Here is a 27,791-nt window from a genome sequence, read left to right as displayed (position 1 = left end):
TAGGGCACAGCTGTTGAGAGATTAAAAGTTGGGTGTTGCTAGAGACCGGGGTTGAAAAAGGATGGTGTTTAGGCGTCAGGAGCAGAATAAGTAGATAGGACAGAGGAAAGAGGTAACAGGGGCAAAGGTAAGGAGTAACAGTAAGGCTACTTGAGAATGGGTTGAATAGGCAGGATGTTTGAAAGGCGCGAAGAAGGGAAAGAGAGGCGAGGCAGCAGATTTACGCTGCCATGAAACTGATAAGACTGAATAGAGAAATTCCTGCTACTTCCAGATACGTGCCATGTTTTCAACAGCAGCTGCTCAAAGACAATGGCATGCTGGAGTCCTGAGGTGTTTTCTGAGGTAAGGGTGCGTTTGTTTAACCTTAATCACACATTTGTGATATCATGCAATGCCATGGAAAGACAGGAATGTGTTAATCACTGTCACAACAGGAGAAATGTGACAAACTGTGAAGCTATTTAATGACAAAGCATGAAACTTCTCAGGACAGGGAGGTTTTGGTTTTATTAAGTCCAGAACTGACACTAATATTATCTCCTGCAAATATCAATAAAAATCAATTAATAGAAATAAATACATAACTTTATTTTAAATAAAAGTGAAGAAACAACCATGGCCCACACTCAAAATTAGGCCAAAACTCAGGAGAAAATGTCCATCCATTTGAATTACATAAATTTAATATAAATTAACTTAATGTGAAGCAAGTAATAAGATTTATGTAATAGTACCAATATACTCAATGTGCTGCCACTTAGGGCTGGACGATATGGAACAAAAGTCAAAGGCAGTACTCGAAATATATCGATATACATTAAAATATCGATATATTGCCCACCCTACTTCCACTACACAGTAGTGCAGTAGTAACCAGGTTTATGCATTCTTATTTTAAAAAGACATTTTGGGTTTGAACACCAGGTATAATCTGTATAATTTGGTCAAATTAAATGTGTTTCTAAAATACCTCGAACATGCTTTTTAATCTCTGTATTACAATTTCTTGTTACCGTATGTCATGCACACTTTCTAAAGAAATTCAAACATTCATTCAAATGTAGTTTGAATCTGTAATCACCTGTTCAACTGTTCAGCACAACACTGTTTCAAGTAGTTTTTGACTGATTCATCACTTTGACCTATTGTCGCCCTACTGGCCTACTGTATCAGTAAACTACAGAGTTTGTTGTTCGGCACACAAATGGAGGACACTAGCGAACAAAGCGAACAACCACACAACCAAAGTATCTGAGACGCAGAGTCACAGAGATAAGGCTGTTTGTGGACAAAGCTGCTTTCTCACCCTACAACAACAGTAAATCTGAATGATGAGTCAAAATAATCAAAATAAGACGAGTGGAGCAACGTCAACTGTACAACCTCATTTGACTGCCGCTGTTCAATACACTCAGCTTCAGCAGGTCCCTGTCCGGAAGCTTGTAGAGGTGCCATGAATGCAAAGATAGTTCCATGATCTGTTCAGTCTAACCTGTCGGAAAAGATGAAACTCCCCAAATAAAACTTGGTGGAGCTGTAATGCTACCAGCTTGACGTCACATCTGACCCACAATCATGGAGCATATTCGTGAAAGTCTCCAGATCATCACCTTGTTGTGAGTAGCTACTTAGAAATGTTTTTTTTGTCTCTCTTTACATTATCTACAACCTCCTGTAGAGCCATGAGTCAAGTGAAACATAAAAAGCTGCTCTGCTGTGTGAAAAGACGATAAACGCCTGACACTGGCCCTGTCAGGGCTCACTGACTCACGGTCCAGAGCGATAATCACAGTTGCGGGCAGAAAGACAAGATAGTAAACGCTGCCTTTGTCTGCAGTGATTCAACGCTCTGACAGCCTGGGTGATATGACAGTGCAGATATGACTTTGTGTTGAAACAGCGTTGATAACGTTTTACTAAGAACCACTGAAAGGATTTAACGGCACGGTTCCTTTTAGCATTCATAGAGGAGTTTTAACTACCAAAGGAGCCGGCATATTTAAAGTAAAGAATCCAAAATGCTGCAGCATCTTCACTCGACAAGTCCTGGTAGCTTGTTAAAGTGCATCAGAGAGAAGCTGTTAACCGACACAATCATCTTCTCATCCTTTAGTTTGAGACACTTTAATGAAGCTGAAGCGGAAAACAAATGTTGGCGAGTTGGCAGTCAGAGAACGTTCGCATGAAGTGGAATCTTTCACAGCTTCACAGCTAGAAGTGGTCCTGCTTTTGTCATTAAGGCTCATCAAGGATTTGAACAACGTTTCTGAAGATACCAGGCCACTCACATAAGCCCTCTCTGAGATCCTTACTTAAAACTTAAAGGCCCAAAAAAGTTTGATGATTGTTGTATAGCTGTTTCAATCAGTGAAGTGTAAAAAATATCTGAACGTTTGAGAACGGGGGTAGTATTGATAACACATGGATTAAGAGGATATTAGAAAGGTTTGTCAGGGAGGTCAGGGGCAGCTACACAGGAAACTTCAGTAGGCTGAATTCTGTCCAACACTGGGAGGTTTGAACCTGGTTTCTACTCCTCTCTTCTCACCGCAGCCTCCAGAAGGAAGGCTGTGCCTGGGAATAAGGGTGTTACACAACACTGTGCCAACTCGCCTGATCACTGACTCCACTCAGCTCGACTGGGAAGCTGCTGAAAACCTCTTTTTACTGCCTGAAACTCAATCACTCCTGACTGTCTGTCTGCAGAGCACTCACCACCGGCCACTCTGAGGACTCATTGTCTGATGGTGGACTGTGTGTGTGTGTGTGTGTGTGTGTGTGTGTGTGTGTGCATGTCCATTAGGCCTCACTGTGAGTGCAGCAGCTAACTGTATGAGCGCAAGTGTCCTGTTGATGTTTTAATGGCTTCTGGGTGACTTGGACACAATGTGGAGAAAGATCTGCTGTGTGTCACACGTTCATATGGAGATGAATGGGTGTGTGTGTGTGTGTGTGTGTGTGTGTGTGTGTGTGTCTGTGCTGCAGACCAAACATTTAATGATGAAACTTTCCTGTTTTATTTCCAAATAAGTAGCTTTGATTCCACGTCGTCGGACAGTTTCTACAAATGAGGAATGTTCTTCCCATCCAGGCATTTGTTAAGTAGTATCAGTTACAGTACGCTGAGCGTGACCCTGAGCCCGTTCATTTGTTTTAAGTACAAAAAGTTTTGGCATTGGTCCAGTACATCGCCTCAGCTGGCAGCTTCGATACCGACTGCAGCATAATCCTTGTTGGCTCTTGTTGCATCCACTAAAAGTGCTCGTTTTTTTAACGCCTGACAACATTATGGAAAAGGTCCGACACGGATACACAAATTATATTGGACTGTATTGTAGATATGATATGTTGGATTGGTTTGAATCATTTGAATGTAATGTAATGTGTTGTTTCAGACAAACTTTTGTAACTCCACCAGAATCTAAAATAAAGTTCTTTGGATCTGAACAAAGTTTGTCATGACAGACTCACCACAGGTCAGTGGAAGACTATCTAGGTGAAGTAAACGTTGGTGTAACATTAGAAACACGTCAAGGCTATGCAGAACACTCAATAAACATTGACATTTAATGTTGGTGTATTTCATTTATGGCCACATTATCTCCATGAAAAGATGTACTACAGCTCTGTGAACAGATCTGAATAATGTGTCATTCATCAGTCTCTGACAGCAGCTGTTAGCACGATGAATGTTTTCTCTTCTCAGCGTTTAAAATGACAAAATGAAGCCGAGTCGATCGAACCTCCTGCCTCCTCCAGACGACTCACAGTAACCTGTTCTTGTTGCTTGGATATCATCACTAAACAGAGTTTGTGGAGATTAAACTTGTGACTCCCGACAGTGTTTTTAATCTTACCTCCTCTGACAGCTCGCCGAACACAGACAAGACATCCAGCAGCAGACTGGCTGAGTAGAAAGACTTGATCATGTTCCTGGAGGAAGGAAAGAAAGAAGGGATGGGGGAGGAGAAACAAACAGACACAAAGATTACTTCAGTGTTTGCAGAGGTTTCCAAAAGTGAAATACCAAACTGACACAGCCCACAGAAACTGAAGACCTGCTGCTGATTCAAGGACTACAACAGAACCTGAAGGCTTCATTTGAAGTGTGAATGTTTGAACACGCTGAGCAGACCATGACAATCAATATCTGCAACAAGTCCCTCCATATCTGACACAACGAAAACTGATCCATGACAAGTTATTCTTGTTTACTAGCCACAGAATGTGGTCTATGACAGACCAGAATGTGGTCTATGACAGACCAGAATGAGGTCTACGACGGACCAGAATGTGGTCTACGACGGACCAGAATGAGGTCTATGACGGACCAGAATGTGGTCTACGACGGACCAGAATGTGGTCTACGACGGACCAGAATGTGGTCTACGACGGACCAGAGTGAGGTCTACAACGGACCAGAATGTGGTTTACGACGGACCAGAATGTGGTCTACGACAGACCAGAATGTGTTCTACGACGGACCAGAGTGAGGTCTACGACGGACCAGAGTGAGGTCTACGACGGACCAGAGTGAGTTCTACGACGGACCAGAGTGAGGTCTACGACGGACCAGAGTGAGGTCTACGACGGACCAGAATGTGGTCTACGACGGACCAGAATGTGGTCTACGACAGACCAGAATGTGGTCTACGACGGACCAGAATGTGGTACAAATATTACACTGACTTCTTTCCCATTTCTCCGATAGAACAACAGCTGTGTGTAGTTAGTGTTTAAATTTTGGAGTTGTGGTGTCTCGAGTTTCCTCAGTTTAAAGTAGAAAAACTCAGCAGCCACCGCCCGAATTTACCAGCACTCGGTCAGGGGTTTCCCACCACACACACACACACACACACACACACACACACACACACACACACACACACACACACACACTCTTAAGGTAAGTCATATGAATGGGCTCCTTGTAGCTCAGCATGTGAGCTCCTGAGCGGTGGCCTCGACATGTTGGAGGAAGCTTCCCATAAACATTCACCTCAACATGACGAGTGTGCCAAAGCGTATTTACATACATGTAGAAGTATTCAAGCATGTGTGTACCTGTTTTTATTTGTGTGTGTTTTGTACCATAACACACCACAGAGTCCTGTTAGCTCAGACCACTGCTCCTCATAAAACCGCAGGCTGTTTGTTTTCCCCTTCAGCCGAACAGTAAAACCGACCCGATCCTTCTTAATATACCTGCTGGAAACAGAGAGCTTCTGAGCGCTTATTTACACCGCAAACAAGTCCAGAGAACCTGACGCCTGCATCCATTCATCGTCCACACGCTGCTCACGCTTACTGACAGGGAGGGAAACTCATTTTCCTGTTGTGGTTCCCTGTTTATCCCCAAAGAAACTTTAATGTGTCATTTCAAGAGTTCAGGAGAGGAATAGGCAGCGGAGAAGAAACATGTGTGCACGATGTTCAGCAGGTTTCTGTCAGTCGGGACGAGGCTTCAGCTGCAACATGGAAAACACGACTGCAGACAAAGTCCCTACCTTACAGTTACCTCCTGTTGATCCACACTGACCTGTGATCAGGTGACCCACACTGACCTGTGATCAGGTGATCCACACTGACCTGTGATCAGGTGAACGGTGTCTCTGTCATTCGTACGTCTGTTCTCTCACTATGTAACTTTGGGCTCCGGGCACTAAGTCGAAGAAGAAGAAGGAGGCTGAAAGACAGACGCCGAGCTGGGCTGACTGCTGTTGGACTAGTCAGTAATATTAGCTGCTGCTGGTGACCTGGTTGATGATTGGCTGTTAGTAAAAATACTCGAGTACAGCTGAACATAGTTACCACAGTGAGATTACACTCTGAAACTGAGGGCAACAAATCAAATACGTTCAGATTAGAAACTCTTCTTTCTTCTGTGAGGTCTCATTTAATTTCCAGATATTTCCTGTCCTCTTAAAAAACTCCACATATCATGTTCAAAATGATTAGTGGCCAAAAAGGAATGAGGAAGGGAGGACATTTTTTATATAACTCATAAATCCTCCAGAGGAATTTCAACTTGTCCAATTAGCTGCTTGAATCTGGTTTATCTCTCTTCAAACATGAAATCATCTGTCAGCGCTCGCTCAGGGATCATTAATGACTGCAAACACTCGTATAAATCATATCTTATATATACAAAGCAGTATTTTTAAACCTCAAGATGAAGTTTGTGTCTAAGCTGATTTTTTTCATAAGGTAAAATAATGAGACTCTTCCCGCTTTTGTTTTAATGTTTGCACCTCTTTCTAGAGAATTTGAACTTTCTGTGGAAAAGGAAGTGCTGATAATGAATTAAAAAAATGTTGTTTAAGCATTAAAAAGACTCCTCACATCAGTTTTATCACACCGTTCATCTCAAACACACACACCCAGGGGGTTTCCTGACCTCCATACACACCAGCTCATGATGCCAAATCTTTGACCCGCTGACCCTGAAGTTGTCTGAACCTGGCAGTTCTTCTAATTTATTTTGAGTAGTTCTGGTGTGTTTTTTCCCCTCGACTGTTTGGGAAAACACCGGGAGCATCGCAAACATTCAGGGTCAGGCTGACGTGACGCTCTCAGACTCAGCGTGACGACACTTCAGGCATCGGTTGGTGACATTTCTGGTCAGGTCTGCGATGCCAGGAATTAGCACAGGTCCCGTCAACAAGGTCAACAGGGTGGAGGTACCGCGTAGGTCTTTTGGGCTGTGCCCAAGCCCGGTTTCCCCTTTTCCGGGCAAAGTGCTGCAGCTCATTTCCACGTGATTCATCAGGACCTGTGAGTCACTCTTCCCTCCCGATAAGACCCCACAACAGGGGTGGGCAAACTTTGTGGCTCAGGGGCCACATTGACTTTTAAAATTTGACGGGCCAGCTCCAGATGCATACATCTCAAACATATAAGGCATTACAGTGTTAATACTTCCATTCACTTTTAGTGGGAACTAGGGGTGCAAATTATCGATTAATTCATTAATCGTTAGTTGATTGACCTTATCGAGCGATTAACGATTAACTGATAAGCGCCTTTTTTCATTCTCACGGTGTCTTTAACATAAAGCTAAATGTTGCTCATATACTGAATAAAAAAATGCACGTTATATTCCTCAACTAATGTTTTATTGTACCAGTTGGGATACGGTACAGATACGGCATTTAACCAAAATAAATTCTGCACAGAAAATTGAAATACATAAAAATAATAACTGTCTGGCCTGGGATCGTCCAGGAGGAGCAGAACCTGCTGCTACCACGACCCGATAACGGAGAAGCCGAAGAAAACGGGACTTGTGGCGATGTCCTGTTTTAAACAAGACTGTTGACCTCTGACCTCCAAGTCTCCCAATGAACACACGGAAACACACGTTCACGAAGTCAGAGGATTTACAGACTCACTGTTGCTAAGAGACAGACTGTGTGTGTGTGTGTGTGCAGCATGACAGCGAAAAAAGAAAGGAGATGAGGATGGGAGGACCAAGGAGAGAGGAGAGGAGAGGAGAGGAGGAGAGAGGAGAGGAGAGGAGAGGAGAGGAGAGGAGAGGAGAGGAGAGGATATAGCTGGTCTGGAGGAGGTGATCTGCTCTGATTGGATGAGACGTGGAGGAGCTCTTACTTGTGGAAGCGTCCCGCTCTGTCCTCGTTGTCGGCGTACAGAAACATCTTTAAGGCGTAGTTCTCGATGTGGGCGTTGCCGACCACCTCCTGATTGATGGAGTCGTTGTCACCGAGCTCCTTCTTCATCTGCAAAACAAGCGCACACATGAAGCCTACAAAGTAAAAGACCGTGGGGATCTCAGACTTTTATTGTGAAAGGTCAGCACAGTCCATGGAGAAGACTGGAGATTAGAGAGACACACACAAAAAAAAAAACAAACAAAACAAAACACACCACACCAACAAACAAAAAAAACAAAAAAAAGTGTGTGAAAGAATGCAGGGAGGAGAGGAAAAAAAAAAAAAAAATAAATAAAACCACCACCGCTATATAATCCATCTAACTACTATAGCTCCATATAGGCAAAAAAACTCCTTCTCAAGATTATTAAAAAAACAAATAAGCGACGATATAATACTACTCTCCTCCTATCCCTCCATCAATAAATATACTCCCTAGACATCCCTACATAGATACTCACTTATAAAATAAATAAAGAAATAACTCTATACTCACTCTACATCCAATCAATCCTCGGTATCTATTCAATCTCAATAATGAACTACAACGATCAGCTTATATTCAAAGATAATCAAGCTATCCCTCTCCTCCACCTCTCTATATCCTCTCTCCTCTCCCTCCCTCTCTCATCCTCTCCTCTCCTCTCCTCTCTCACCATCTCCTCCCTCTCTCTCAGTTCATCCTCCCCCTCCTCCCTCTCTCCACCCCCCTCCCTCTCCCTACCCTCTCTACTCAATCACCTCTCTTACTCTCCCTAACCCTCCCTCTCTTCCCCCACTTCCCTATCTCTCCCTCTCATCCCTCTCTCTTCTACCTATATCCCCCCCTCTACTATCTCTCCATTACTCAATACCTCCTCTCCTCCCTCTCCCTCTCAGGGTCCAGCAGGCTTCAGGTTTCTTGTAAAACCACTAAAGCAAACACGCTGCTTCCCTCCAGCAGGTGGACCCTGAAAGCCTGAATAGATACACTGTTCACTGACTTAATCAATCTGTGTGTGTGTGTGTGTGTGTGTGTGTGTGTGTGTGTGTGTGTGTGTGTGTGATACAGAGGAATGTAAAACCACTGGGCTGAGTGCAGGAGCGAGGAAGGACAACTGGTCAGGGAATAGAAAGAATCTGGGATCAAAGGAGACTCACTTGCTCTGATGTTGAACAAACTTTCAAAGTGACTCGAAGAAACTTTGAAAACGTGAAAAATCATGAAGCGTGAACTACGATTACAACAGAACCTACAACATCTGATTAAATATATTTATGGGTGTTCACCATCACAAAAAGGACGTCATGCACTTCTTTTCAACATTTCTACTTAGGAATATTTATTGTTAGAGAACGACTCCTTTGATTCTATTCTTATTTTATCTCATGACACTTTCCATACGGAGCAGGTTTAGACTGTACTCTCTATCATTTATTATTTACAGAGACTCAACACTTCCCACCATGAACAAACACTTGGAGGGACCTCGAGCAGAACCCGGATCATGGTGGGCATGACCAGAGTTGAGGTGGACTGGTGGAGGGTTTTCTGAAAGGTGCTCCAGGGTGTGGAGGACACAGGTCATCAAAATACTTGTTTCAAAGTAAATATAAGAAAATCATAAAGCTCTGGCTGTATCATGATGTTTGTCTGATATCTCAGAATGGTCCCAGACTCTTTAATCTAATGTTATGAGCTCCTCTGGTGACTTTTTGTGAGTTTATTTTGTTTATTAAAGCTAAGAGAGCTTTTATCTGCACAGATATATCGACGCTCTCTGTTTTTTGGGTGATTTGATGTGGTCAGGCTGGAGTTTGTGTTCAAATCATGCAGGTTAGATAAAAATATTCATCAGAGCAGAAAACTAATTTCACAGCATGAGTAGATGGGTAGAGCAGTGTCTCTATGGGATGTAAATCTGTGGTTGTTTAAATGAAACAAAGGGTGGACAACATCAAGACTTTCAGGCTTCAGTCGTGTTTGAATGTTGAATGACGAGCTCTGTCTTTGCTGAAGTTACTGCACTGATCTGAAAAGCAAACATAACAGCTGCTTTTAAGTAATTATGAGTTATATAAGTAATTAACAGCATGAATCACAGCAGAGACTCTGCAAAGTGTCTGACAGTGAGGCAGTTAGTGCCTGCTGGCTGATTAATAAAGACAATCTGCATTAGCAGCAGGTATGCCAAAACAAGAGTACATCTTCACAAACAGCTATTTGTTCATTTAAAGTATGAAAAGTTCTCACACATTTTTCATCAGATATCTCAAACGTAACGGCATGCATTCATGGAGAGGCAATTAAAAGAACATGTTAATGTATTTTTAGACTGTAACCTCTAAATTTAGCAGCATCTGACTGGTAGCTGCTGTGTGATTTTTCCCACCCTCCACCTTGTTTAAACTGATTTTTTTTTAACCAAGCGATTTTCCACCATCCCAGCGAGAGCGAAGCCTCAGAGAGTTGAGCCGGCGATGACGGTGGAAAATAGAATTAATGAGTCCAACATGTATCGTATGTACGAGCCAGGTCATCAGGGAAAGAGAAATGAAAAGCTGCTGTGGTTTGTGTCTTGACTCACTCACGCTGTAGAAATGAGTCACAACTACCAGCAACAGTTCATAAAGAAGTAGAGCGTACTAAAATAAAACCTCAGGGTATCCCCATGCTTCAGAACACTGCTCTGAGAAGAAATGTTTTACAGCAAACTGTCGTCCTGTCTCCATCGAGACAGTGAAGAAATGTCCAGAATAAATAATCAGGTGTGGTGGAACTACTGCTGTCAACAGAACCTCTGGAAGCTTTTATTGTGTGTCGACAACGTGATATACAAATGTGTCTTGTGTCTCATTGGACAGAAAAATGGACACGGCACGACCAAAGGATTGTGGATTCGTTGATTGCTGCCGATTGGCAAACGCACATTTACCTCGGCGTCCAAATGGAGGGCCCAACACCCATGCCAAAGCCAAACTAGACCACATGGACAAAAGCCCAGCCATCCGGTACTCAAAGTTTCCCTTCTATAGGGTCAGACTACTTTCCAACTATCACCTACAGTCATGAGCTTTGAGTAACAACTGAAAAAATGAGGACTGACAAAGATTCAAGCACATGAGTTTCAACTTTAGAGAAAGAGTTACGAGTTCACACATCCAGAATGTTGAAAAGAAACCCAGCTGAGACTGTTTGGGCTTCTTGTTGGGGTGCCACTTGAAGACACATTTACCCTGACGTCCAGCCTTCAAATAGTGGACCCCCAAATAGGACAGTCCTTTGGGATCCACAAGGGCATAAGTCCAACCACCCCTTGCTCCAAGTTTCACTTCTGTATGGGATGAATCCATAATCTGGGTGAGGTAGCTTGCTCGTCGCTGCATTAGAGTAGATTTCCTCTTGATTTGTCGTCTCGTCTTGGACCAATTTTTCACCGGGAACTGTTTCCCCTGACAACACAGCTTCCAGGATCATTATGATACGCAAACAAGTCCACCGTGTTAAAGTGGCAACCGGTGCAGGTACCGGAAGCATTAGATTTACCGGTCAGTCTGCTTTCCAACACTCAACTACAGCCATGAGCTTTGGTAATACCTGACAGAATTAGTTTGCAGAAACAGGAAGATGAGATTCATTCAAACATCCAGAAGGAGGTCAGGGCTGTTATATTAGACTGCTACTACCTAAAGAAATGGAAATTAGGCATGTCCAGATCAATTGTCGGCTGATATTTAATAGGAATGTACCATCAGGAGATCGGAACAGTTTTATATGAATATGTACCTCTCCATTCAAACCCTGTAACCTAATTTACAGAAACTAACTCACTATTAAGTGCTTGATCATAATAATTCAGGGGAAATCTACAAAATAACAGTGATTCTCTGCAAAACCTTGACTGAAAAGAAATACCAGAAATATTATCTAGAATGGGCCAGTCTCATTTTAGCTCATGTTGGAGGAATCACACTCGTATATTCTGGTTATGTCCTAAACTAAAGACACGGTGGGGAGAGATATTTGATGCTCTTAAAGAGATTTTCCAACAGGATATACCTCGAGATCCTACTGTGGGAGTAATGCCTAAAAGTCAAGAAATACTTTTTAAATGTATTACTTACAGAAGCCTGTAAGGGTGTAACCATTAGCAGGCTGAAACAAACACAAATTCTGTTTTTTAATTGAACAATTTTTGTTTCGTTGTTTCATATTTCATCAGTCAATTAAAAACCATCGCAGACCTTTGAAGGGCAGCAGATACATGAAGAAATAAACAACAAGAGTGACCTGTAAAAGTGCACAAACAGAAAGACAAGACTCCAAGAGGACGAGTGGCTAACAAGAACACACACACATCAAAGCGGCGGATGTGAGTCCTGTTGAGAGGCGTCCTGGTTGTGTGACCGTAATGAAGATCCCTGGAGGCCTCAGTAAAAACCTGCTCACAGGGGACAGCTCTGTGTGTGCGTGTTTGCATGTTTTCATCCTTGTCCACTGCTGCCTTTAATTGGCTCTGAGCGATCAATAAAGTGAGGCCGGCATCGCTGCGGGACTTCCCGTCTCTTCCACTCTTTCATAAAAAACTCCCCACCTGCTCTTGTTCAAGCCTTTGTTTGACATTTGGTCTGTTTCCTGTCTCAGCGCTTCACATTTTAACAGAGTTTACTCTGTAAGAAGAAACTGAAGATATCTGTTTGCTGTTTTTCATCTACAGGATCAAACTGACTTTGAGTCGAGATGTTTTCCATCCGTGCTGATTCTCGTGGTAAAAGGCTCATTTGTTTGACCCCCATTGGGACACTCCGGGCCTGATCGCCTCCTCCCACCTCCCCCTCCTCGTCATGACAACTCTATAAAATCTAATTAGCTTGGCCCCTGTTGACAAGCAGCCTCCTTTACGTAAATCTGTGTCAAATGAACGCTCTCAGTTCAGTGACTCCAACATTCACCAAATATGTACTCAATGGAGAGCGTATGTTTTATCATACACTGTAAAAAAAACAAGTTATTTTTAAATGGTAAAATACTGCGAATCTTTCCGTAATAAATACAGCAGAACTTTCTTCTAATATTACGGTAAAAGGATAATAACACTGTAGATTAAGGTTGGTGTTTTATCCAACATTTTACTGTGCTAATGCATGTTTTAACCATCAAAAGAAATTAACATGAATGCTGTATAAAAAAACATTCAAAAAGGTTTTTGCCATGAATATGATGGTGTTTAACTGTGTAGTGAAAGTATGACTTATTTATCGGTAGGTCAACACCGATATTAAAAGTTATTTTGTTACAGGACATAATGCAAAAAAGACACTTAAGGTCATTTGGATCTTCGATTTATAGTATAGTAAAGTTCACTTGTGTTTGAGGTTTCCTTGCAAAAACACAAATCCAGTATCAGGCTCTATTAAACTGCATGCAGTGTGATTGACAATATGTAAAATGCCTGACAAGTAACATAAACTGTTTGTTAGATAACTGATAATAAAGATCATTTCAAATCTTAAGCGTGGTTTTCAGAGCTGTACACTGTAATGAAAAAAATTAATGAATAAAAGTTTTCAAACTTTAAAAGAAGAAACTTTTATGTGAAAATAAACGAGCACTGAAAGTCGTCTATTTGTCAAACATGTTTAACATCCAGTTGGAGGCTTCATGACAAAAAAAAAAAAAGAAAAAGCCAAAAGGTAACTTTGAGATTTCAGAGAGGAATATTTCAGCTCCCAGGACTCTTAAACTAATAAAACAACTAGATGGATGAAAGTGTCAAATCAGATTTTTATGACACCAGAACAGAAAGCCCACTTTCTTTCCTGTGTGTGAGAGCCAATCCGAACCTTTGTGAACATCCAGTAAGATGACATTCCAGGGATGGGAAGGAATATTTCATATGAAAATATATTTTATTTTAGCATTGAGCTTGGATTAAAAGTCCAGGATCTGAGCTAGCTCCGAGTGTCTTTCATGTGCTGCTCTGATTTATTATTATGAAGAAAATGTGATCGATCGATCTATCAATCATCTTCTGGGCTGCAGATCCTGACACATCTCGTCTGATTGAATAAAACAACATCCTCTTCAATCTTCTTCAGTTACACCTTAAAACTACTCAGACAACAGAACTGAGTCTGACTCATAGATTACTACAAAAAGACAATAAGTAACTTTGAGTTTACCAGTTTGGCTGTTAAACCATTTGGAGTCCCAGTGAAAATAACCTTCCAGTTCTGCTGTCATCTAACCTGTAGGTGGCGTACTGCACTCCTTCATGTCTAAGGACGGAAACCTCAAACCTCGAGGAACCCAACAAACATCGGGCACATCTCAACCCTTCCTGTGTGTTTGTTACATTAGGAGCAGCATTAGAGCTGTGCAGTGTGCTCGCTAAGAAAAGCTCCATTCATCCGTGTGCTTCAGCGGTAAAGGTGACATTACAGACCGGAGTGTTCCAGCTGACAGACGTCCAGCTGCATTTTCCAAACCTTCAATTTACTGATGTATCCTGATAACAGTCATGAGGCTGTGAGCTCAACCATGCAGCTCTACGCTCAGCCACAACACAGTTTTGCCCCTACCGACCTACCGACCTACCTACCGACCGACCGACCGACCGACCGACCGACCTACCTACCAACCAACCAACCAACCAACCAACCTACCTACCTACCTACCTACCTACCTACCTACCTACCTACCTACCGACCTAGCTACCGACCGACCTACCTACCTACCTACCTACCTACCTACCTACCTACCTACCAACCAACCAACCAACCAACCTACCTACTTACCTACCTGGTTAAAAAAATCAGTTTAAACAAGGTGGAGGGTGGGAAAAATCACACAGCAGCTACCAGTCCGATGCCAACCAACCAACCAACCAACCTACCTACCTACCTACCTACCTACCTACCTACCTACCAACCAACCAACCTAGCTACCTACCAACCAATCAACCAACCAACCAACCAACCTACCTACCTACCTACCTACCTACCAACCAACCAACCTAGCTACCTACCAACCAACCAACCAACCAACCAACCAACCTACCTACCTACCTACCTACCTACCTACCTACCTACCTACCTACCTACCTACCTACCAACCTAGCTACCTACCTATCTACCTACCTACCTACCTACCTACCTACCTACCTACCTACCTACCTACCAACCAACCAACCAACCAACCAAGCTACCTACCTACCTACCTACCTACCTACCTACCAACCAACCAATCAACCAACCTAGCTACCAACCAACCAACCTACCTACCTACATAGGTAAATGTCAGATCATTCATTCATCTGAGCTGAAGGTCTGAATCCATACCGGGTCCTGAATGTTGGTACAAAGTTTGGTGCTGATCCATCCAGTAGCTGATGAACAACCAGATGGTGAACTGACCGTCCAGCAGCAGGGTCAGGTAACAAAACCCGACACCAATGAGCCACCTGTTCTTACACCAGCATATATGGCGGGGTTACTCACTGAACTTACCTCAACACTGCATACTGTTCAGATCAATGAGCAGGACTGATTGATGGAAATATTTTTACCGCGGGACCCCACCCAGCAACAAACAGCACAGAGGAAGGTCGAACTTACCGTCTCCAGCTGGTCCATGAGTTTGACCAGGAACTTTCGGCACTCTGGTGTTTTGCTGTCCAGCTTCATGCCGGTCTGCATGGCATAGAGCCGACCTGCAGGACAGGAAAGAGATGGGGGTTGAAAGGTGAACAGAATTAAACATTGTTTCAGTGCTCAGTAAAGCACAAAGTCCTGATGAATTTTTCACAGCAAAGAGTCGAGGCAGACCCTCCACCACCCCCCCAGGCCAGACTGCGGACGCTTCCTCCTCCTCTGCAACAGATCAAACACAAAGCCACACCGGACCAGCAGGAAAAAAGCCGGAAAGATTTCCACCTGAGCCACCGCAGGCCTGAAGACTCTGTCAGAACTCCAACTCCCACAATCCCTCATCTGTCAATTAGTTCTGCAGTCAGACTCTTCTCTTCACATGATGTACAGCCTTAAACTTTCCAGCAGAAGGTCTGCTGGGACATCTGACTGTCTGTCAGTCTGTTAGTCTTACCGTCTGACCGACTGACTGGTTTGATGGTTGGACTACAGCTTGGCAGATAAACTAACAAATTACAAATGATGAACTCATAATTTAAATTTATCAAACAGATGGAACCCTTTCCAAAACTGTACATTCACTTTGACATAAGGACAGAACTTGTTTCATTCTTTCCAGCATGCAGTCCAACAGTTCCACGAGGATCCTTTAAAGAAATGTTCTTGTGTTTGTGTTTTACAGCCTCGGGAGTCAGGACCTTTCTGGAAACACACCATGTTTCCTCTGCTCTGTTTTAGAGCTGCGACTAACGGATATTTTCATGGTTCAAACCAATAATCCACTACTCGGGTAATCAATCACACAATTGCTGAAGTAGCTAATTAACTGCTGCTAACTGAATCTGCCATTGGCAGACAACAGAACCGGGCTCAGCAGCCGGACCGGGCCAAGTTCGAGCGCAGCCTCTAACTAGTGCTGCACGGAACGTTATGATGGGGAATTTTGGGAATTCCAAACAGCAGCAGCTAACAGACTGAGCTAACAGCAGCTAACAGACTGAGCTAACAGCAGCTAACAGACTGAGCTAACAGCAGCTAACAGCAGCTAACAGACTGAGCTAACATAAGCTAACAGCAGCTAACAGACTGAGCTAACATGAGCTAACAGCAGCTAACAGACTGAGCTAACATAAGCTAACAGCAGCGACAGACTCGAGCAAGATAGCTAACAGCAAGCTAACATGAGCTAACAGCAGCTAACAGTGACCTAAACAGCACTAACAGACTGAGCTAACATGATTAACAAGCAAGCTACAGCAGACTGAGCTAACAGACTGAGCAGACATAGCTAACAGACTGAAGCTAACTTAGCTAACAGCAAACAGCTAAGACTGTAGCTAAACACAGCAACAAAGACTGACGAACAGCAGCTAACAGACTGAGCTAACATGAGCTAACAGCTCTAACAGACTGGACTAACCACGACTAAGCCTAACCAGACGGAGCACGAAGCTAACAGCAGCTAACAGACTGAGCTAAACATGAGCTAACAGTCAGCTAACAGAGCTGAGCTAACTAGCAACAGCAGCTAACAGACTGACGTAACATGCTAACAGCAGCTAACAGACATGAGGCTAACACATCAGCCTAACAGCAGCTAACAGACTGACTAAACATAAGCTAACGCAGCTAACAGACTAGCTAACATAAGCTAACAGCAGCTACGACTGAGCTAACATAAGCTAACAGCTACAGACTGAGCTAACATGAGCTAACAGCTCGCTAACAGACTGAGCTAACATGAGCTAACAGCAGCTACTAGTCAGACTGAGCTAACAGACTGAGCTAAACATGAGCTAAAGCATGACTGAGCTAACATGAGCTAACAGCACTATCAGACTGAGCTAACGGAGCAACAGACTGACTAACATAGCTAACGCAAGCTAGCAGCTAGCTAACATGAGCTAACCAGCTAACGAAACTGAGCTAACATGACTAATAGCATTTAACGAACGAGCTACATGAGCTAACAGCAGTTGCAGACTGAGCTAACATGAGCTAATAGCATTTAAACAGCTGAGCTAACATGAGCTAAACAGCAGCTAACAAACAGACTGAGCTAACATGAGCTAACAGCAGCTAACAGACCGGAGCTAAGAGCTAACAGCAGCAACGACAGGCTAACACAGCTAACAGCATAGCTAACAAAATGAGCTAACGACGGAGCAACATGAGCTACAGCAGCTAACGACTGAGCTACATGATCATACACAGCTAGCAGACTGACTAACATGACTAACACAGCTAACAAACTGAACTAACATGAGCTAATAGCATTTAACAAACTGAGCTAACATGACTAACAGCAGCTAGCAGACTGAGCTACAAGCTAATAGCATTTAACAGACTGAGCTAATGAACAAACATAGCTAACAGCAGCTAGCAGGAGCTAACTGAGCTACAGCAGTAACAGACTGAGCTAACAAGCTAATAGCAGCTAACAAACTGACTAACAGAACTAACAGAACATACTAAGCAAAGCAGCTAACAGACTGAGCTAACATGAACTAACAGCAGCTAAAGACTGAGCTCATAACTAACAGCTGACTAACGACTGAGCTATAGCAGCTAACAGACCTGAGCTAAAATGAGCTAACAGCAGCTACACAGTTTTTACTTCACTGTCCAACTAAACTCTGTAAATCACAGCGTTGACAGTATGTGCTCATCATATTAAATATATGGGTGTGGATTCATGTTGAATAACAAACATTAAACACACACTCGGTCATAGCGGTTTGATTCATGTGTGGTCTGAGTAACCAGGCTTCCTTCACTCCACCCACGCTCCACATCTTTGCCCATCTTTGGATGTGTTTGACGTGTGTCTGCTCATCATTGGACGGTGTTAACCGCTCAGAGCTCTGCTGCTCTTGTTAACCACATTTAAAAAAACACTTCCTGTTCAGGTCTCTGAAGAAAGACCGCAAAGATGGCAGAGGCTGCAGCATCAACATGTTGCACCATGGACACCAAGAGTCAAAGAGTGGTGGACGAGGAGTTTGACTCTTCACCTGTCTGTTCATGTGTGCTGTCAAACATCAGCATGAATCCTGTCTGTTTCTAACAAACTACTGAAGAAAACAAGCTGCGCTCATGCAAACATTTACTGACTAACAACAATCACACGGACAACCTCCCCTCTTACTAAAGTGTGAACATGAAACAAAATAAAAAAGGGGGAAGTGACACACCCTAACACAGGAAGCAGACGCAGCATCTCTGTACTAAAGCTCGACTTAGAACACTAAAGAGTCAGAAGAAGAAGAAGAGAGGCGAGCCACATGGCTGACTTCAGATGGATTCAAGTTTCTCTGTTTGTTATCGCGCTGCTCTTCAGTACAGGTAAGAAACACATATCACAGATATTCATGACAATACTTTGTTACTCTTAATTCACTTGATCAAATATTTGATGAGCTCAATGTGGTAACTGAGACGACAAAACTCGATTGTTTCAACGTGGTGAGTTCAGTGAACTCGTCACACAACTATGAACATAACAGACATTTTCTCATTTTCTCTGCTCGTCTTCCACAGAAGCTGAAGGACTTCTCTTATCCCCCTCTCACTGTCAGAGCTGGACAGGAAGTCACTTTGCCTGTGAAGATGTGATAGACGCCAGCAAAACTGTGACAGAACAACATGGGAATTCAGTAATTCAAGTCAGAGAGCAGCAGTAGGCGGATAGACTTGGACAGAATTGTGAGAACTCTAAATCAGACAGACTGAGTGTTACACAGAACTTTCTCTGGTCATAAAGAAGCTCACAGATGAAGATGCTGGACATACGACTGTGAACAATACAAACCAGGACGAATAAGTATCTCTGTGTTCATCTGTTCTGTTGTTTACCAGTGAGTATTTCCATCATACTATTTTCAGCTCAAACTGTGAAACATCACAATAATTATGATCATAATGATGAAGTGAATTTGACTCTTGTTGTCTTTCTCTCACATTATCTCCATCTTCACCAGTGACTGAACACAAGATCAATGATCAGGTGGTGTGGTCCTGCTCTGTGTCGACATATGATGAACTATGGTGTGAACACACAGTGAAGTGGCTGTTTGAGGGTAAAGATGTGGATGAAGATCACAAAGATCTGCAGACATTACAGTCTGTCTGCCTGCCTGGTGACCTTTACGACTTCTCATTTCATTCGCACACAACTCTGACTTACTGACGTGTGAAGTGACTCATGGTGAAAAAGTGCAGCTGTTTCCCTTCAGACTTCAGCCCTCAGTAAGAACAAGGTGAGAATAAGTCGAGCTGTTTAAAGTAACATATGTGTAACATCTGTCACTTCTCTTTGACTCTCCTCTTTCAAACTGCTGAATATTTTGATGTTGTCGTTCTCTTTCTCTTTCCAGGTTTGTTGAGGTTCATCATCGTGTCTGTGGGTTTAGCAGCTCTCATAATAATCGTGGTGGCAGTCAGCATGTGGACAAGAACTAAAGGTGAGAACTTTCACTGATGAAACTCAGAAACAAGAAATTTGATGAATCTGGATTTTCACTGTGGAAACTAAAGTTGAATCTTTCTCTTGTCTTTTCAGGGAGAAAAACACAGATGGATGAAAACATGGTGAGTTTTTATAGTAAAGAAACAAAACAAAGAAACGGTCAAATCACTGTAAAATGAAAGTCAAATATCATCATTCAAATAAATGTCAAAACTCTACATTCACTCAGATTTCAGTTTGCAGTTTGCAGAGAATCGTCGTTATTTTACAGATGTTCACTGAATCATGATGGAGCGAGCACTCAGTGCACTTTTACAACACCCGTCACATTCAGCCATACGTTCAGGCACAATCACATTCACACACCGGGGTTCAACATCTTGCTCGAGGACACTTCAGCGGAGCTACAGCCGCCCTGCAGATCAGAGAAGTGGGACTGGGATTGGACAGTTGTCCGTTGGAGTGTTTCAGAGTGCGGCTTTGATCGTGTCCTGATGTCTTTCACAGGCGGCTGATGATGAAGATGATGGTGCAGTGAACTACGAGAACGTCACATCTTCTGTTTGAGTTTGAGCAACACCTCTGCCTCCATCAGACTCCACCCATCAACAACTGGTACACCAGCTCAGCTGGAGAGTTTGAGAGCATGCATAGTTTTTGTCTTTTGTTCAGAACACAGCAGCTGGATTTGAACTGTCTGAACTGGAAACAGCTTTTAACTCGTTTAACTTCCTTAAATTTGCTTCTGACCAAATCATTTAGTCCTGACTTTAAGATGAGCTGAGCAGCTTTGAAGCTACAGCTGAGCGCACGTCTTCATTCAAGATGAACTCATCTGAACTTCGCGAACTGCGTGAGAGCTTAGCTCCTGACCAAACTGCTGTAAATATATAATACAGGAGGTTCATTTACATGAGATGAACTCATCAGCTTTTAGCTTTGTTGCTGTTGTTAACATGTTTCAGAGTCCAGTGTGTGTCTGGCTTGAATGAGCTTTGAGTCTTAATGGATTCACTCAGTTAGTTTTGTCTTTATTTGACATGATAATTATATAATCTGCAAATAAAGAAGTGTTTAACAGTCAGTTCTACGCTGTGTTTGGTGGATTTTCTTTGCTGTTGATTGGTTAATGATGCCATAGGACCAGACTGCCGGGGGACCCCCCTCCCTCCTCTCTCTCTCTCTCAGGGTTATGCCTAGTCAGGCACGGTATTGGTTGGAGATGCAGTCATATCCCCCTTTACTGAAAACTAACTAACTGTCTGTCTGTCTGTCTGTCTGCATGACGTCCACTACACATATTACTACACACATGTGGAACTGAGCAGCCGGTGCAGAGACACAAACAGCCTGTAAGCTGGTCAGCAAGGGACAAAGGAATCCTTTGTGCTTTGCAGCGCAACGTTCACACTCAATGAAGTGCAACACAGACGGCTTTGACAGCAGAGGAACAAGGCTGCAGACAGACCACGTCCAAACACATACGGGGACGTCACAGAGACTACATCCAGGTTTTAGACAGTCTGCGGGGACGTCACAGAGACTACGTCCAGGTTTTAGAGTCTGTGGGGGGGACACCATCCTCTTTGTCCTCTTTACAGAAACATCTTCACAAGGACAAATCTGAAGCCCTCCATTACAAAAACGATTTTCCAACGCAGACCTCAAATAAATTTAAATAGATTGCGTGTTACGTGTTGCGTGTTACAGCTCATGATCCAAACAAAAGAGGAAGGAGAGGTGAGTATTGTTATTTATCATCACTGGTAATGAGAACATAATATTCTGAGACTCATTTTGAACGATGGACTTTCAAAAAGACAAACAGCTGCAGTTAAATGGATCCATTAAAGCTGGAGAGGCCCTGAACAAATCAGGAGACACTTGAAGCTTTCATGAGCTGCCATCGTGCAGGTTTATACAAACACTTCAGATTAAAGTAAACAGGCCTGTGTGTGTGTCCCAGAGACAAAGATCTACAGTACCTGTGTGCAGCTCATTTATAATGTCACTGATCCAATCTGTGTGAAACAGCCGCTGACTCGCAGCCAAACTGAATTACACCGCGTCATTACAGCTAAACAAATCACGGCTTTGACTCAACCCGCTATTGATCGGCCTGTTCGGGGGTGGAGGTGAGCTAAAATATGGGCCTGCATTAGCAGCGAGACCTGCTGATGTAGAGCCGAGTCAGAGGGACGAACACGACGCAGAGAAACAGGAGATGGATGGATGGTTCGTAGCTCAGAGAAGTTCTTAGAAAATGTGACTCAAACTGGAGAAATACTCGACAGCGTCTTACTCAAAACAAGTATGACCCAAAATAAATTCACATTTGTTGTCCCGGAGCCCAGAGTTACATAACGTTCATGTTTTAAAGTCGGTTTCTTCATTTCTCTGTGGAGCACGTTGACTCTCAGCCGCTCTCTTCATGTTGTCTCTCAAACACACAGTCTGACTCGGCTTCCTGCCCTCATGATAACATATGGGCTCACACACACACAGAGCCACAGCTGGGCTCTGAGGCCCAGACACATGGTGCTGCTGACCTCCAGTGGTCTGGCTGGATCACTGGTCCACTTCAGCTGCATGCCAAACAGACACATCCAGCCTGCGCCCTGCACTCGTGCTCTGAAACACTTCTGAGGATTTTTAGAAGAGAAGAAAAAACAAAAAAAAACTTGAATCAACCCCGTCAGACCCTCTTCACCTTCCTCTTCACCTGTCAGTCAGACCTGAGGCAGAACATCCAGGAGAGAAGCTTGTTCTTGTTTTGAAGTTCTTGGAGTTAAACCTGTAATCAGCTGAGAGCCAAACAAACAAACTGATCCCCGATTCTCGTTAATCCACTGAAGGAGAAACACTTCACGCACCCAGAGGACAAAACACAGTGAAGTGTATCCTCCGTCAGCGTCCTCTTCCCTCATTCGTTAGCTAACAGCAGCTACAGTCGGCAGCACTTATTATATTTTTCTTTTGTTGTTCTTTCCTGGTGGTTAAATGTTTTAACTATCAGCTGAACTCAGAGTAAAGTCAAATAGACAGTCTGTGGGGACGTCACAGAGACTACATCCAGGTCTTAGACAGTCTGCGGGGACGTCACGGAGACTACGTCCAGGTTTTAGACAGTCTGCGGGGACGTCATGGAGACTAACAGCAGCTACAGTCGGCAGCACTTATTATATTTTTCTTTTGTTGTTCTTTCCTGGTGGTTAAATGTTTTAATTATCAGCTGAACTCAGAGTAAAGTCAAATAAAATCGTCTTTCCGTGATGTTTTCCATCGAGGTCAAGGACGATTGGACCGCAGCCACACAATCAGCCGCACCATGACCACAGAGCTGAGGCTGGAAACTAAATCTATCGGACCAAAGAAACTGGACAGTGTCCAACCATCAGTTTGGAGGCTGTGTGGTCACGTTAAATGGTTAAAGTGCTGCCAAGAGTCCGTCCTTGTTTACTGCAGAGTAAACCTTTTAACCTCGGATGATTTGAGGAGAAACTCGCTGTCACAACATTTAAAACACAACTTACAGAGTCAGTATGGAAACCTCCAGCTCCGTCCTCCAACTGTAAATCTGATTTTATGTTTGCTTCAGCTCCAGAGTGTTTTATCGATAAGGAAACACAGCAAAGCAGCATGTGATGAATGCTCTCATCTTCCCAGCTGGCCCTCTGCCTTCACTCCTTCACTCTGTCATCCTCACCCTCAGTCATCTGCAGCCAATCAGGCGTCAGTAATGAGCCATGCTGAGGCTCTGATTGGCTGTTTTTTTCCACAGCAGGGCTGAATGAAACTTTCCAGGGACGTCAAAGACTCGAAGAATGAACCGCAGACCTCCAGATGAATGCTTTTAATTACAGCTGTGAAGTCAGGATGAACCATTCAGGGCGGAGAGTGACTGACAGGATGTGACAGACAGGCCGAGAGAGATCAGAACAACGACCCAGAACCAGAACCAAGGTTTGGATTCTGTGTCATGACACATGAATGAACCTCTTATTATGATTGTGTCCGTCTGATGCTACACTGACTCATTCTGTTATGTCATTCTGTAACTTCGGACCACCGGGAAGAAGAAGAGGAGGATTTCAGGCCCGGCGGTCAGCAGCTTTTACGGACATAATGGCAGAGGAGAAGAGAGTGAAGAGGACTGTCTCATTTAATCCATGTTACACAATAACTGACAGATGACCCGGACCCACATCAGACAGACGTTACCCCTCGTGTGCTGCTCGGGTCTGAGGGACCGTTTTCATCTTTAATCAGAAGAAAGACGATACGATCACTCACTGCACACACACAGATTACCACTGACATGACGTGTATCAGTGTGATATAGACTTTACAGATTTGTACTGATTTAATATCCGACACATGAATTATTATCGATATCGTCGCTGGAACACGCATTTACATTTGTGACCGATAAAACTGTGAAACGATTAAACTATCATCGGCCTCCTTGTTGTAATCGATTACTTGGACTAATCGTTGCAGCCGTACATCAGAGGAACAGAAGAAGAAGAGTTCATCATATGTTTCATATGTTTTTGTCACTTTGATCTTCATTCTTTTTTTTTAATCTTTCTGATATTTTCTATTTAATCTGTCCATGATCAGTAAAGATGTGAAAGCTGTCGGTGAACCGGATTCTGGTTCTGACTCATTCATCAGATGAGTCACATTCGTCCCTCCACGTCTCTTCTTCATTGTTCGCTCTGTGACATAAGACCAGCGTGTCACTCTGAGCGTTCATTGATTTATGTAGAAGCCGCTCTCGCTGCGGGGCTTCACGAGAACAGCTGAGGATAACGACGATGACGACAACGGCAAAGACGAAGAACAGCAACTTAACGTGATAATGTGTCGAGGTTTAAGACCCCGAGACAGGAAGCTTCAACCCACATCAGGACTGAGTCCTGAACATGGAACAACGTCTGTACCTGCAGTGACGGACCTGTTGGACTGGTGGATGGTGACAATTAACAGCAGAACTCGATGGAGACTTGACGAGAAGGCCTCGCTCTAACTTGAAGAAGTTTTCCAGTCAGCCGTCACAAACAGTCGCGTCTCTCCGTCGCACAGTTTTGATGTGACAGCTCTTTTCTTTGGCTCTTCATGTGCATCTCGCCTCGAGCAGCTCCACCATGTCACAGCTCAACTAGGTCAGCTGCAGACCCCTGCTGCATTGAAGCCTCGCTCTATATTATCAATCAGAAGTCATCTCAGATAGTTTGCCCTACTTCACGGGAAACTAGGCTGTGGATACACCACAGCTACCAGAGACGTGATGCTGTGACGAGCATCTGATGCGTCAAAGTAAACTCACTGTCGTCCCGTCGAGGGAACGCAGCCGATTGTGATCAAACAAATCTGAGGTCATCACGAGTCTTCAATACAATCCCAACATAAAAACCTGACATGTCTGCAGAGACCACGGCAAAAAGAACAAGTCACGAGGAAACAAACTTCTTAAATTAAAGTTTCAAACAAGTTGTTTTAGTCCAGATCATGATCAAATATATTTCTCCCAACTATATTTAAGTTCACTGTTAAAGGGCCAACCTTCAATTTGGTTAATTCCCTGTTTATTCCCATTAATTCCCATGGAAAGTTTCCAATATACTTTGAATATTCCCGGACTACCCTGCACTGGACTCCGTTTAAAATCAGCCTTTTCAAAGATCAGTCCGTGCTGAGTCACTCATGCTGCTGATCAATAAAACAGTATTGATCTATCTGTTGTATACGTTCTGGGTGAATCACTGACAAACAGCAGTTTGATAATAGAGCTGTGAATGATGTCTTCACGATTAAATCATATTTTATTATTATTATTTTGTGATTATTAATATCACAACATGTGCAGCATGAGGGAGCTGAAACTGAACGTCACTGTTCAATAAAAGTGAACAAACCAGAGATTTATGTTTCTTTATGACGGAGGCTTTCTCTTCAGAAAATTGCTGAGCGGAGGAGATAAGATGATGACACATCGCGTGTCCGTTAAGCAGCTGACAGACAAAACAATAAACAGTAAAATTATAAAGACTAGATGAAGGTCGTGGTCGTCTGTGGATCTCAGCCCAGAGTTCCTCCTGAAGACGCTCGGTTGACTTTCAAAACAAAAAGTTTGAATTGATTTTTCATCCCGGTGTAGTTCTCAAAGAAACCTTTCTCAGATCATCTGACTGTAGAATTAATGAATTGCCTGCCGTGATAATTACGAGATCGACTGATCGTGCAGCAACAAACAGTGACGATGGATTCACATGAAGCCACATGGAGACGTGCTCAGGAGCCTCTGATGTCTGATGCTGTGATGTCAGAGAGTCGTGCTGGTGGTCAGACTTTAAACCTCTACAGACAACACCACAAACACCAGCCAGAATGTTAGTGTAACCTGTAACGTTGATTAAAGCGGTCTTTCTTCGAGCTCACTGTCTCTCAGGCTTCAGCATCACATTGGTCTGAATACATCGCTCCATGGAGAGTTATCACAGCATGTGTCTTTAAAACGTCAGATAACTGCGACGAGTTTGAAAAAGAGGCGACGATCAGACAAAATGAAAGTGAAATGATATAGTATCAGCTCCTTTCCTTTCCTACCATGAAACTACAACTACCATGAAACACTCCTGACCTGTGTCACTTTAAAGAACTACAACTACCATGGAACACCCATGACCTGTGTCACTTTAAAGAACTACAACTACCATGAAACTTCCTGACCTGTGTCACTTTAAAGAACTACAACTACCATGAAACACTCACCTGTGTCACTTTAAAGAACTACAACTACCATGAAACACTCATGACTGTGTCACTTTAAAGAACTACAACTACCATGAAATACTCATGACCTGTGTCACTTTAAAGAACTACAACTACCATGAAACACCCATGACCTGTCACATTAAAGAACTACAATCACCATGGAAACACCCATGACCTGGTAGTGTGACATCATGACCTGGTGGTGTTGGGTGGAGCTCATTCTTTAGAGCTGAGACAATGACAGCCAGGAACCAGCTGGACCAGACCACACCTGCCTGTCTGTCTGTCTGTCTGTCTCACACCTGCCTGTCTGTCTGTCTGTCTGTCTCACACCTGTCTGTCTGTCTGCCTGTCTGTCTCACACCTGTCAGGTACTGACCTGTATGAGCAGCTGACCCTTCACACCTTTACCTGAGCAGGTGACGCCTCACAGGGCTGTCAGTGACGCAACAGTGACGGAAGCCCCCACAGAGTGACGTAATGTGACGTAATGTGACGTTCAGGGAACGTTAGCCGGCTAATAACGGAGCTAACGTTAGCCCACGTTCAGTGACGTCACAGCTAGCGACGCTAAGCTAACATTAGCCGTTAGCTCGCACTCACAGTAATAGGCGACCACCGGGTCCCGCTTGTCGTGCTCCTGCGCCGTCCGCAGGTGGTGCTGGATGGCTTTGAGCTGGGCCGGCAGAGCCATGTGTGTTCGGTCCTGTTCGGTCCTGTTCGGTCCTGGTTTCCAGCCGGTGCTGAACACGGAGACAGAGCTGCACTGTTGTTGTTAGCAAAAGTGCTCCACTCACTTCCGCGTTCACGGCCAATAGGAGCGCCGCCCTACGCGGGACGGGTGACGTCAGCGGCGTCACAAGGCGTCACAAGGCGCGCGTGGTTTGAAAAGTTCAAAGTTCAAATGAATGACGTAATGACGTCAAATATAAACACAGTGTTATAAAACACGTTTATACAGCATGAAGGTCTGAGTCTGTCTGCCTGGACACAACAATAGACACAAATACACAACAACACAATAAAGATTTAAGATATTTATAGAAGTCAGTCTGTGTGTGCTGTCCTTCATGATGTCATGGACTGATGAGCCTGGTGCTGTCCACGTCCTGCAGGGACAGCACAGATGGGACAATAATCCATTAAAGAAGAAGATTTACCTTCTTCATCCACAAACAACATATCTTTGACTTTCTATATATTTCTTATTTAATTTCTGATCAAAGTTGTGTATAAAAGCT

General features: G+C 43.5%; 1 protein-coding gene and 1 long non-coding RNA gene across 5 annotated transcripts in view; one reads left to right on the top strand and one right to left on the bottom strand.

Moving 5' to 3' along the window:
- Positions 1-27,372, bottom strand: part of vta1 (vesicle (multivesicular body) trafficking 1) — a 49,137-nt gene extending 21,765 nt beyond the window's left edge. Inside the window, exons 1-4 of one of the 4 annotated variants that reach the window (XM_019254704.2) lie at positions 27,154-27,372; positions 15,270-15,364; positions 7,612-7,739; positions 3,861-3,936 (exon numbers count right to left, since the gene is read on the bottom strand). In XM_019254704.2, coding sequence (XP_019110249.1) covers positions 3,861-3,936; positions 7,612-7,739; positions 15,270-15,364; positions 27,154-27,244 — 390 coding nt within the window. In that variant the 5' untranslated portion in view covers positions 27,245-27,372. Of the gene's footprint in view, positions 1-3,860; positions 3,937-7,611; positions 7,740-15,269; positions 15,365-26,929; positions 27,025-27,153 lie in introns of those variants that run through there. The other 3 variants (XM_010750761.3, XM_010750762.3, XM_027279415.1) reach the window with 3 other exon arrangements.
- Positions 19,657-20,854, top strand: LOC113745867 (uncharacterized). Its single transcript, XR_003462472.1, has 3 exons — positions 19,657-19,765; positions 19,864-19,892; positions 20,278-20,854. It is a non-coding gene; the product is annotated as an uncharacterized LOC113745867 (long non-coding RNA).
- Positions 27,373-27,791: the final 419 nt, after the last annotated feature.

This window comes from Larimichthys crocea, chromosome VI, assembly GCF_000972845.2.
Source record: "Larimichthys crocea isolate SSNF chromosome VI, L_crocea_2.0, whole genome shotgun sequence".
Lineage (NCBI taxonomy): Eukaryota > Metazoa > Chordata > Actinopteri > Sciaenidae > Larimichthys > Larimichthys crocea.
Note: the sequence above shows the minus strand (reverse complement) of the source record. Positions and strands in the feature narration are given on the sequence as shown.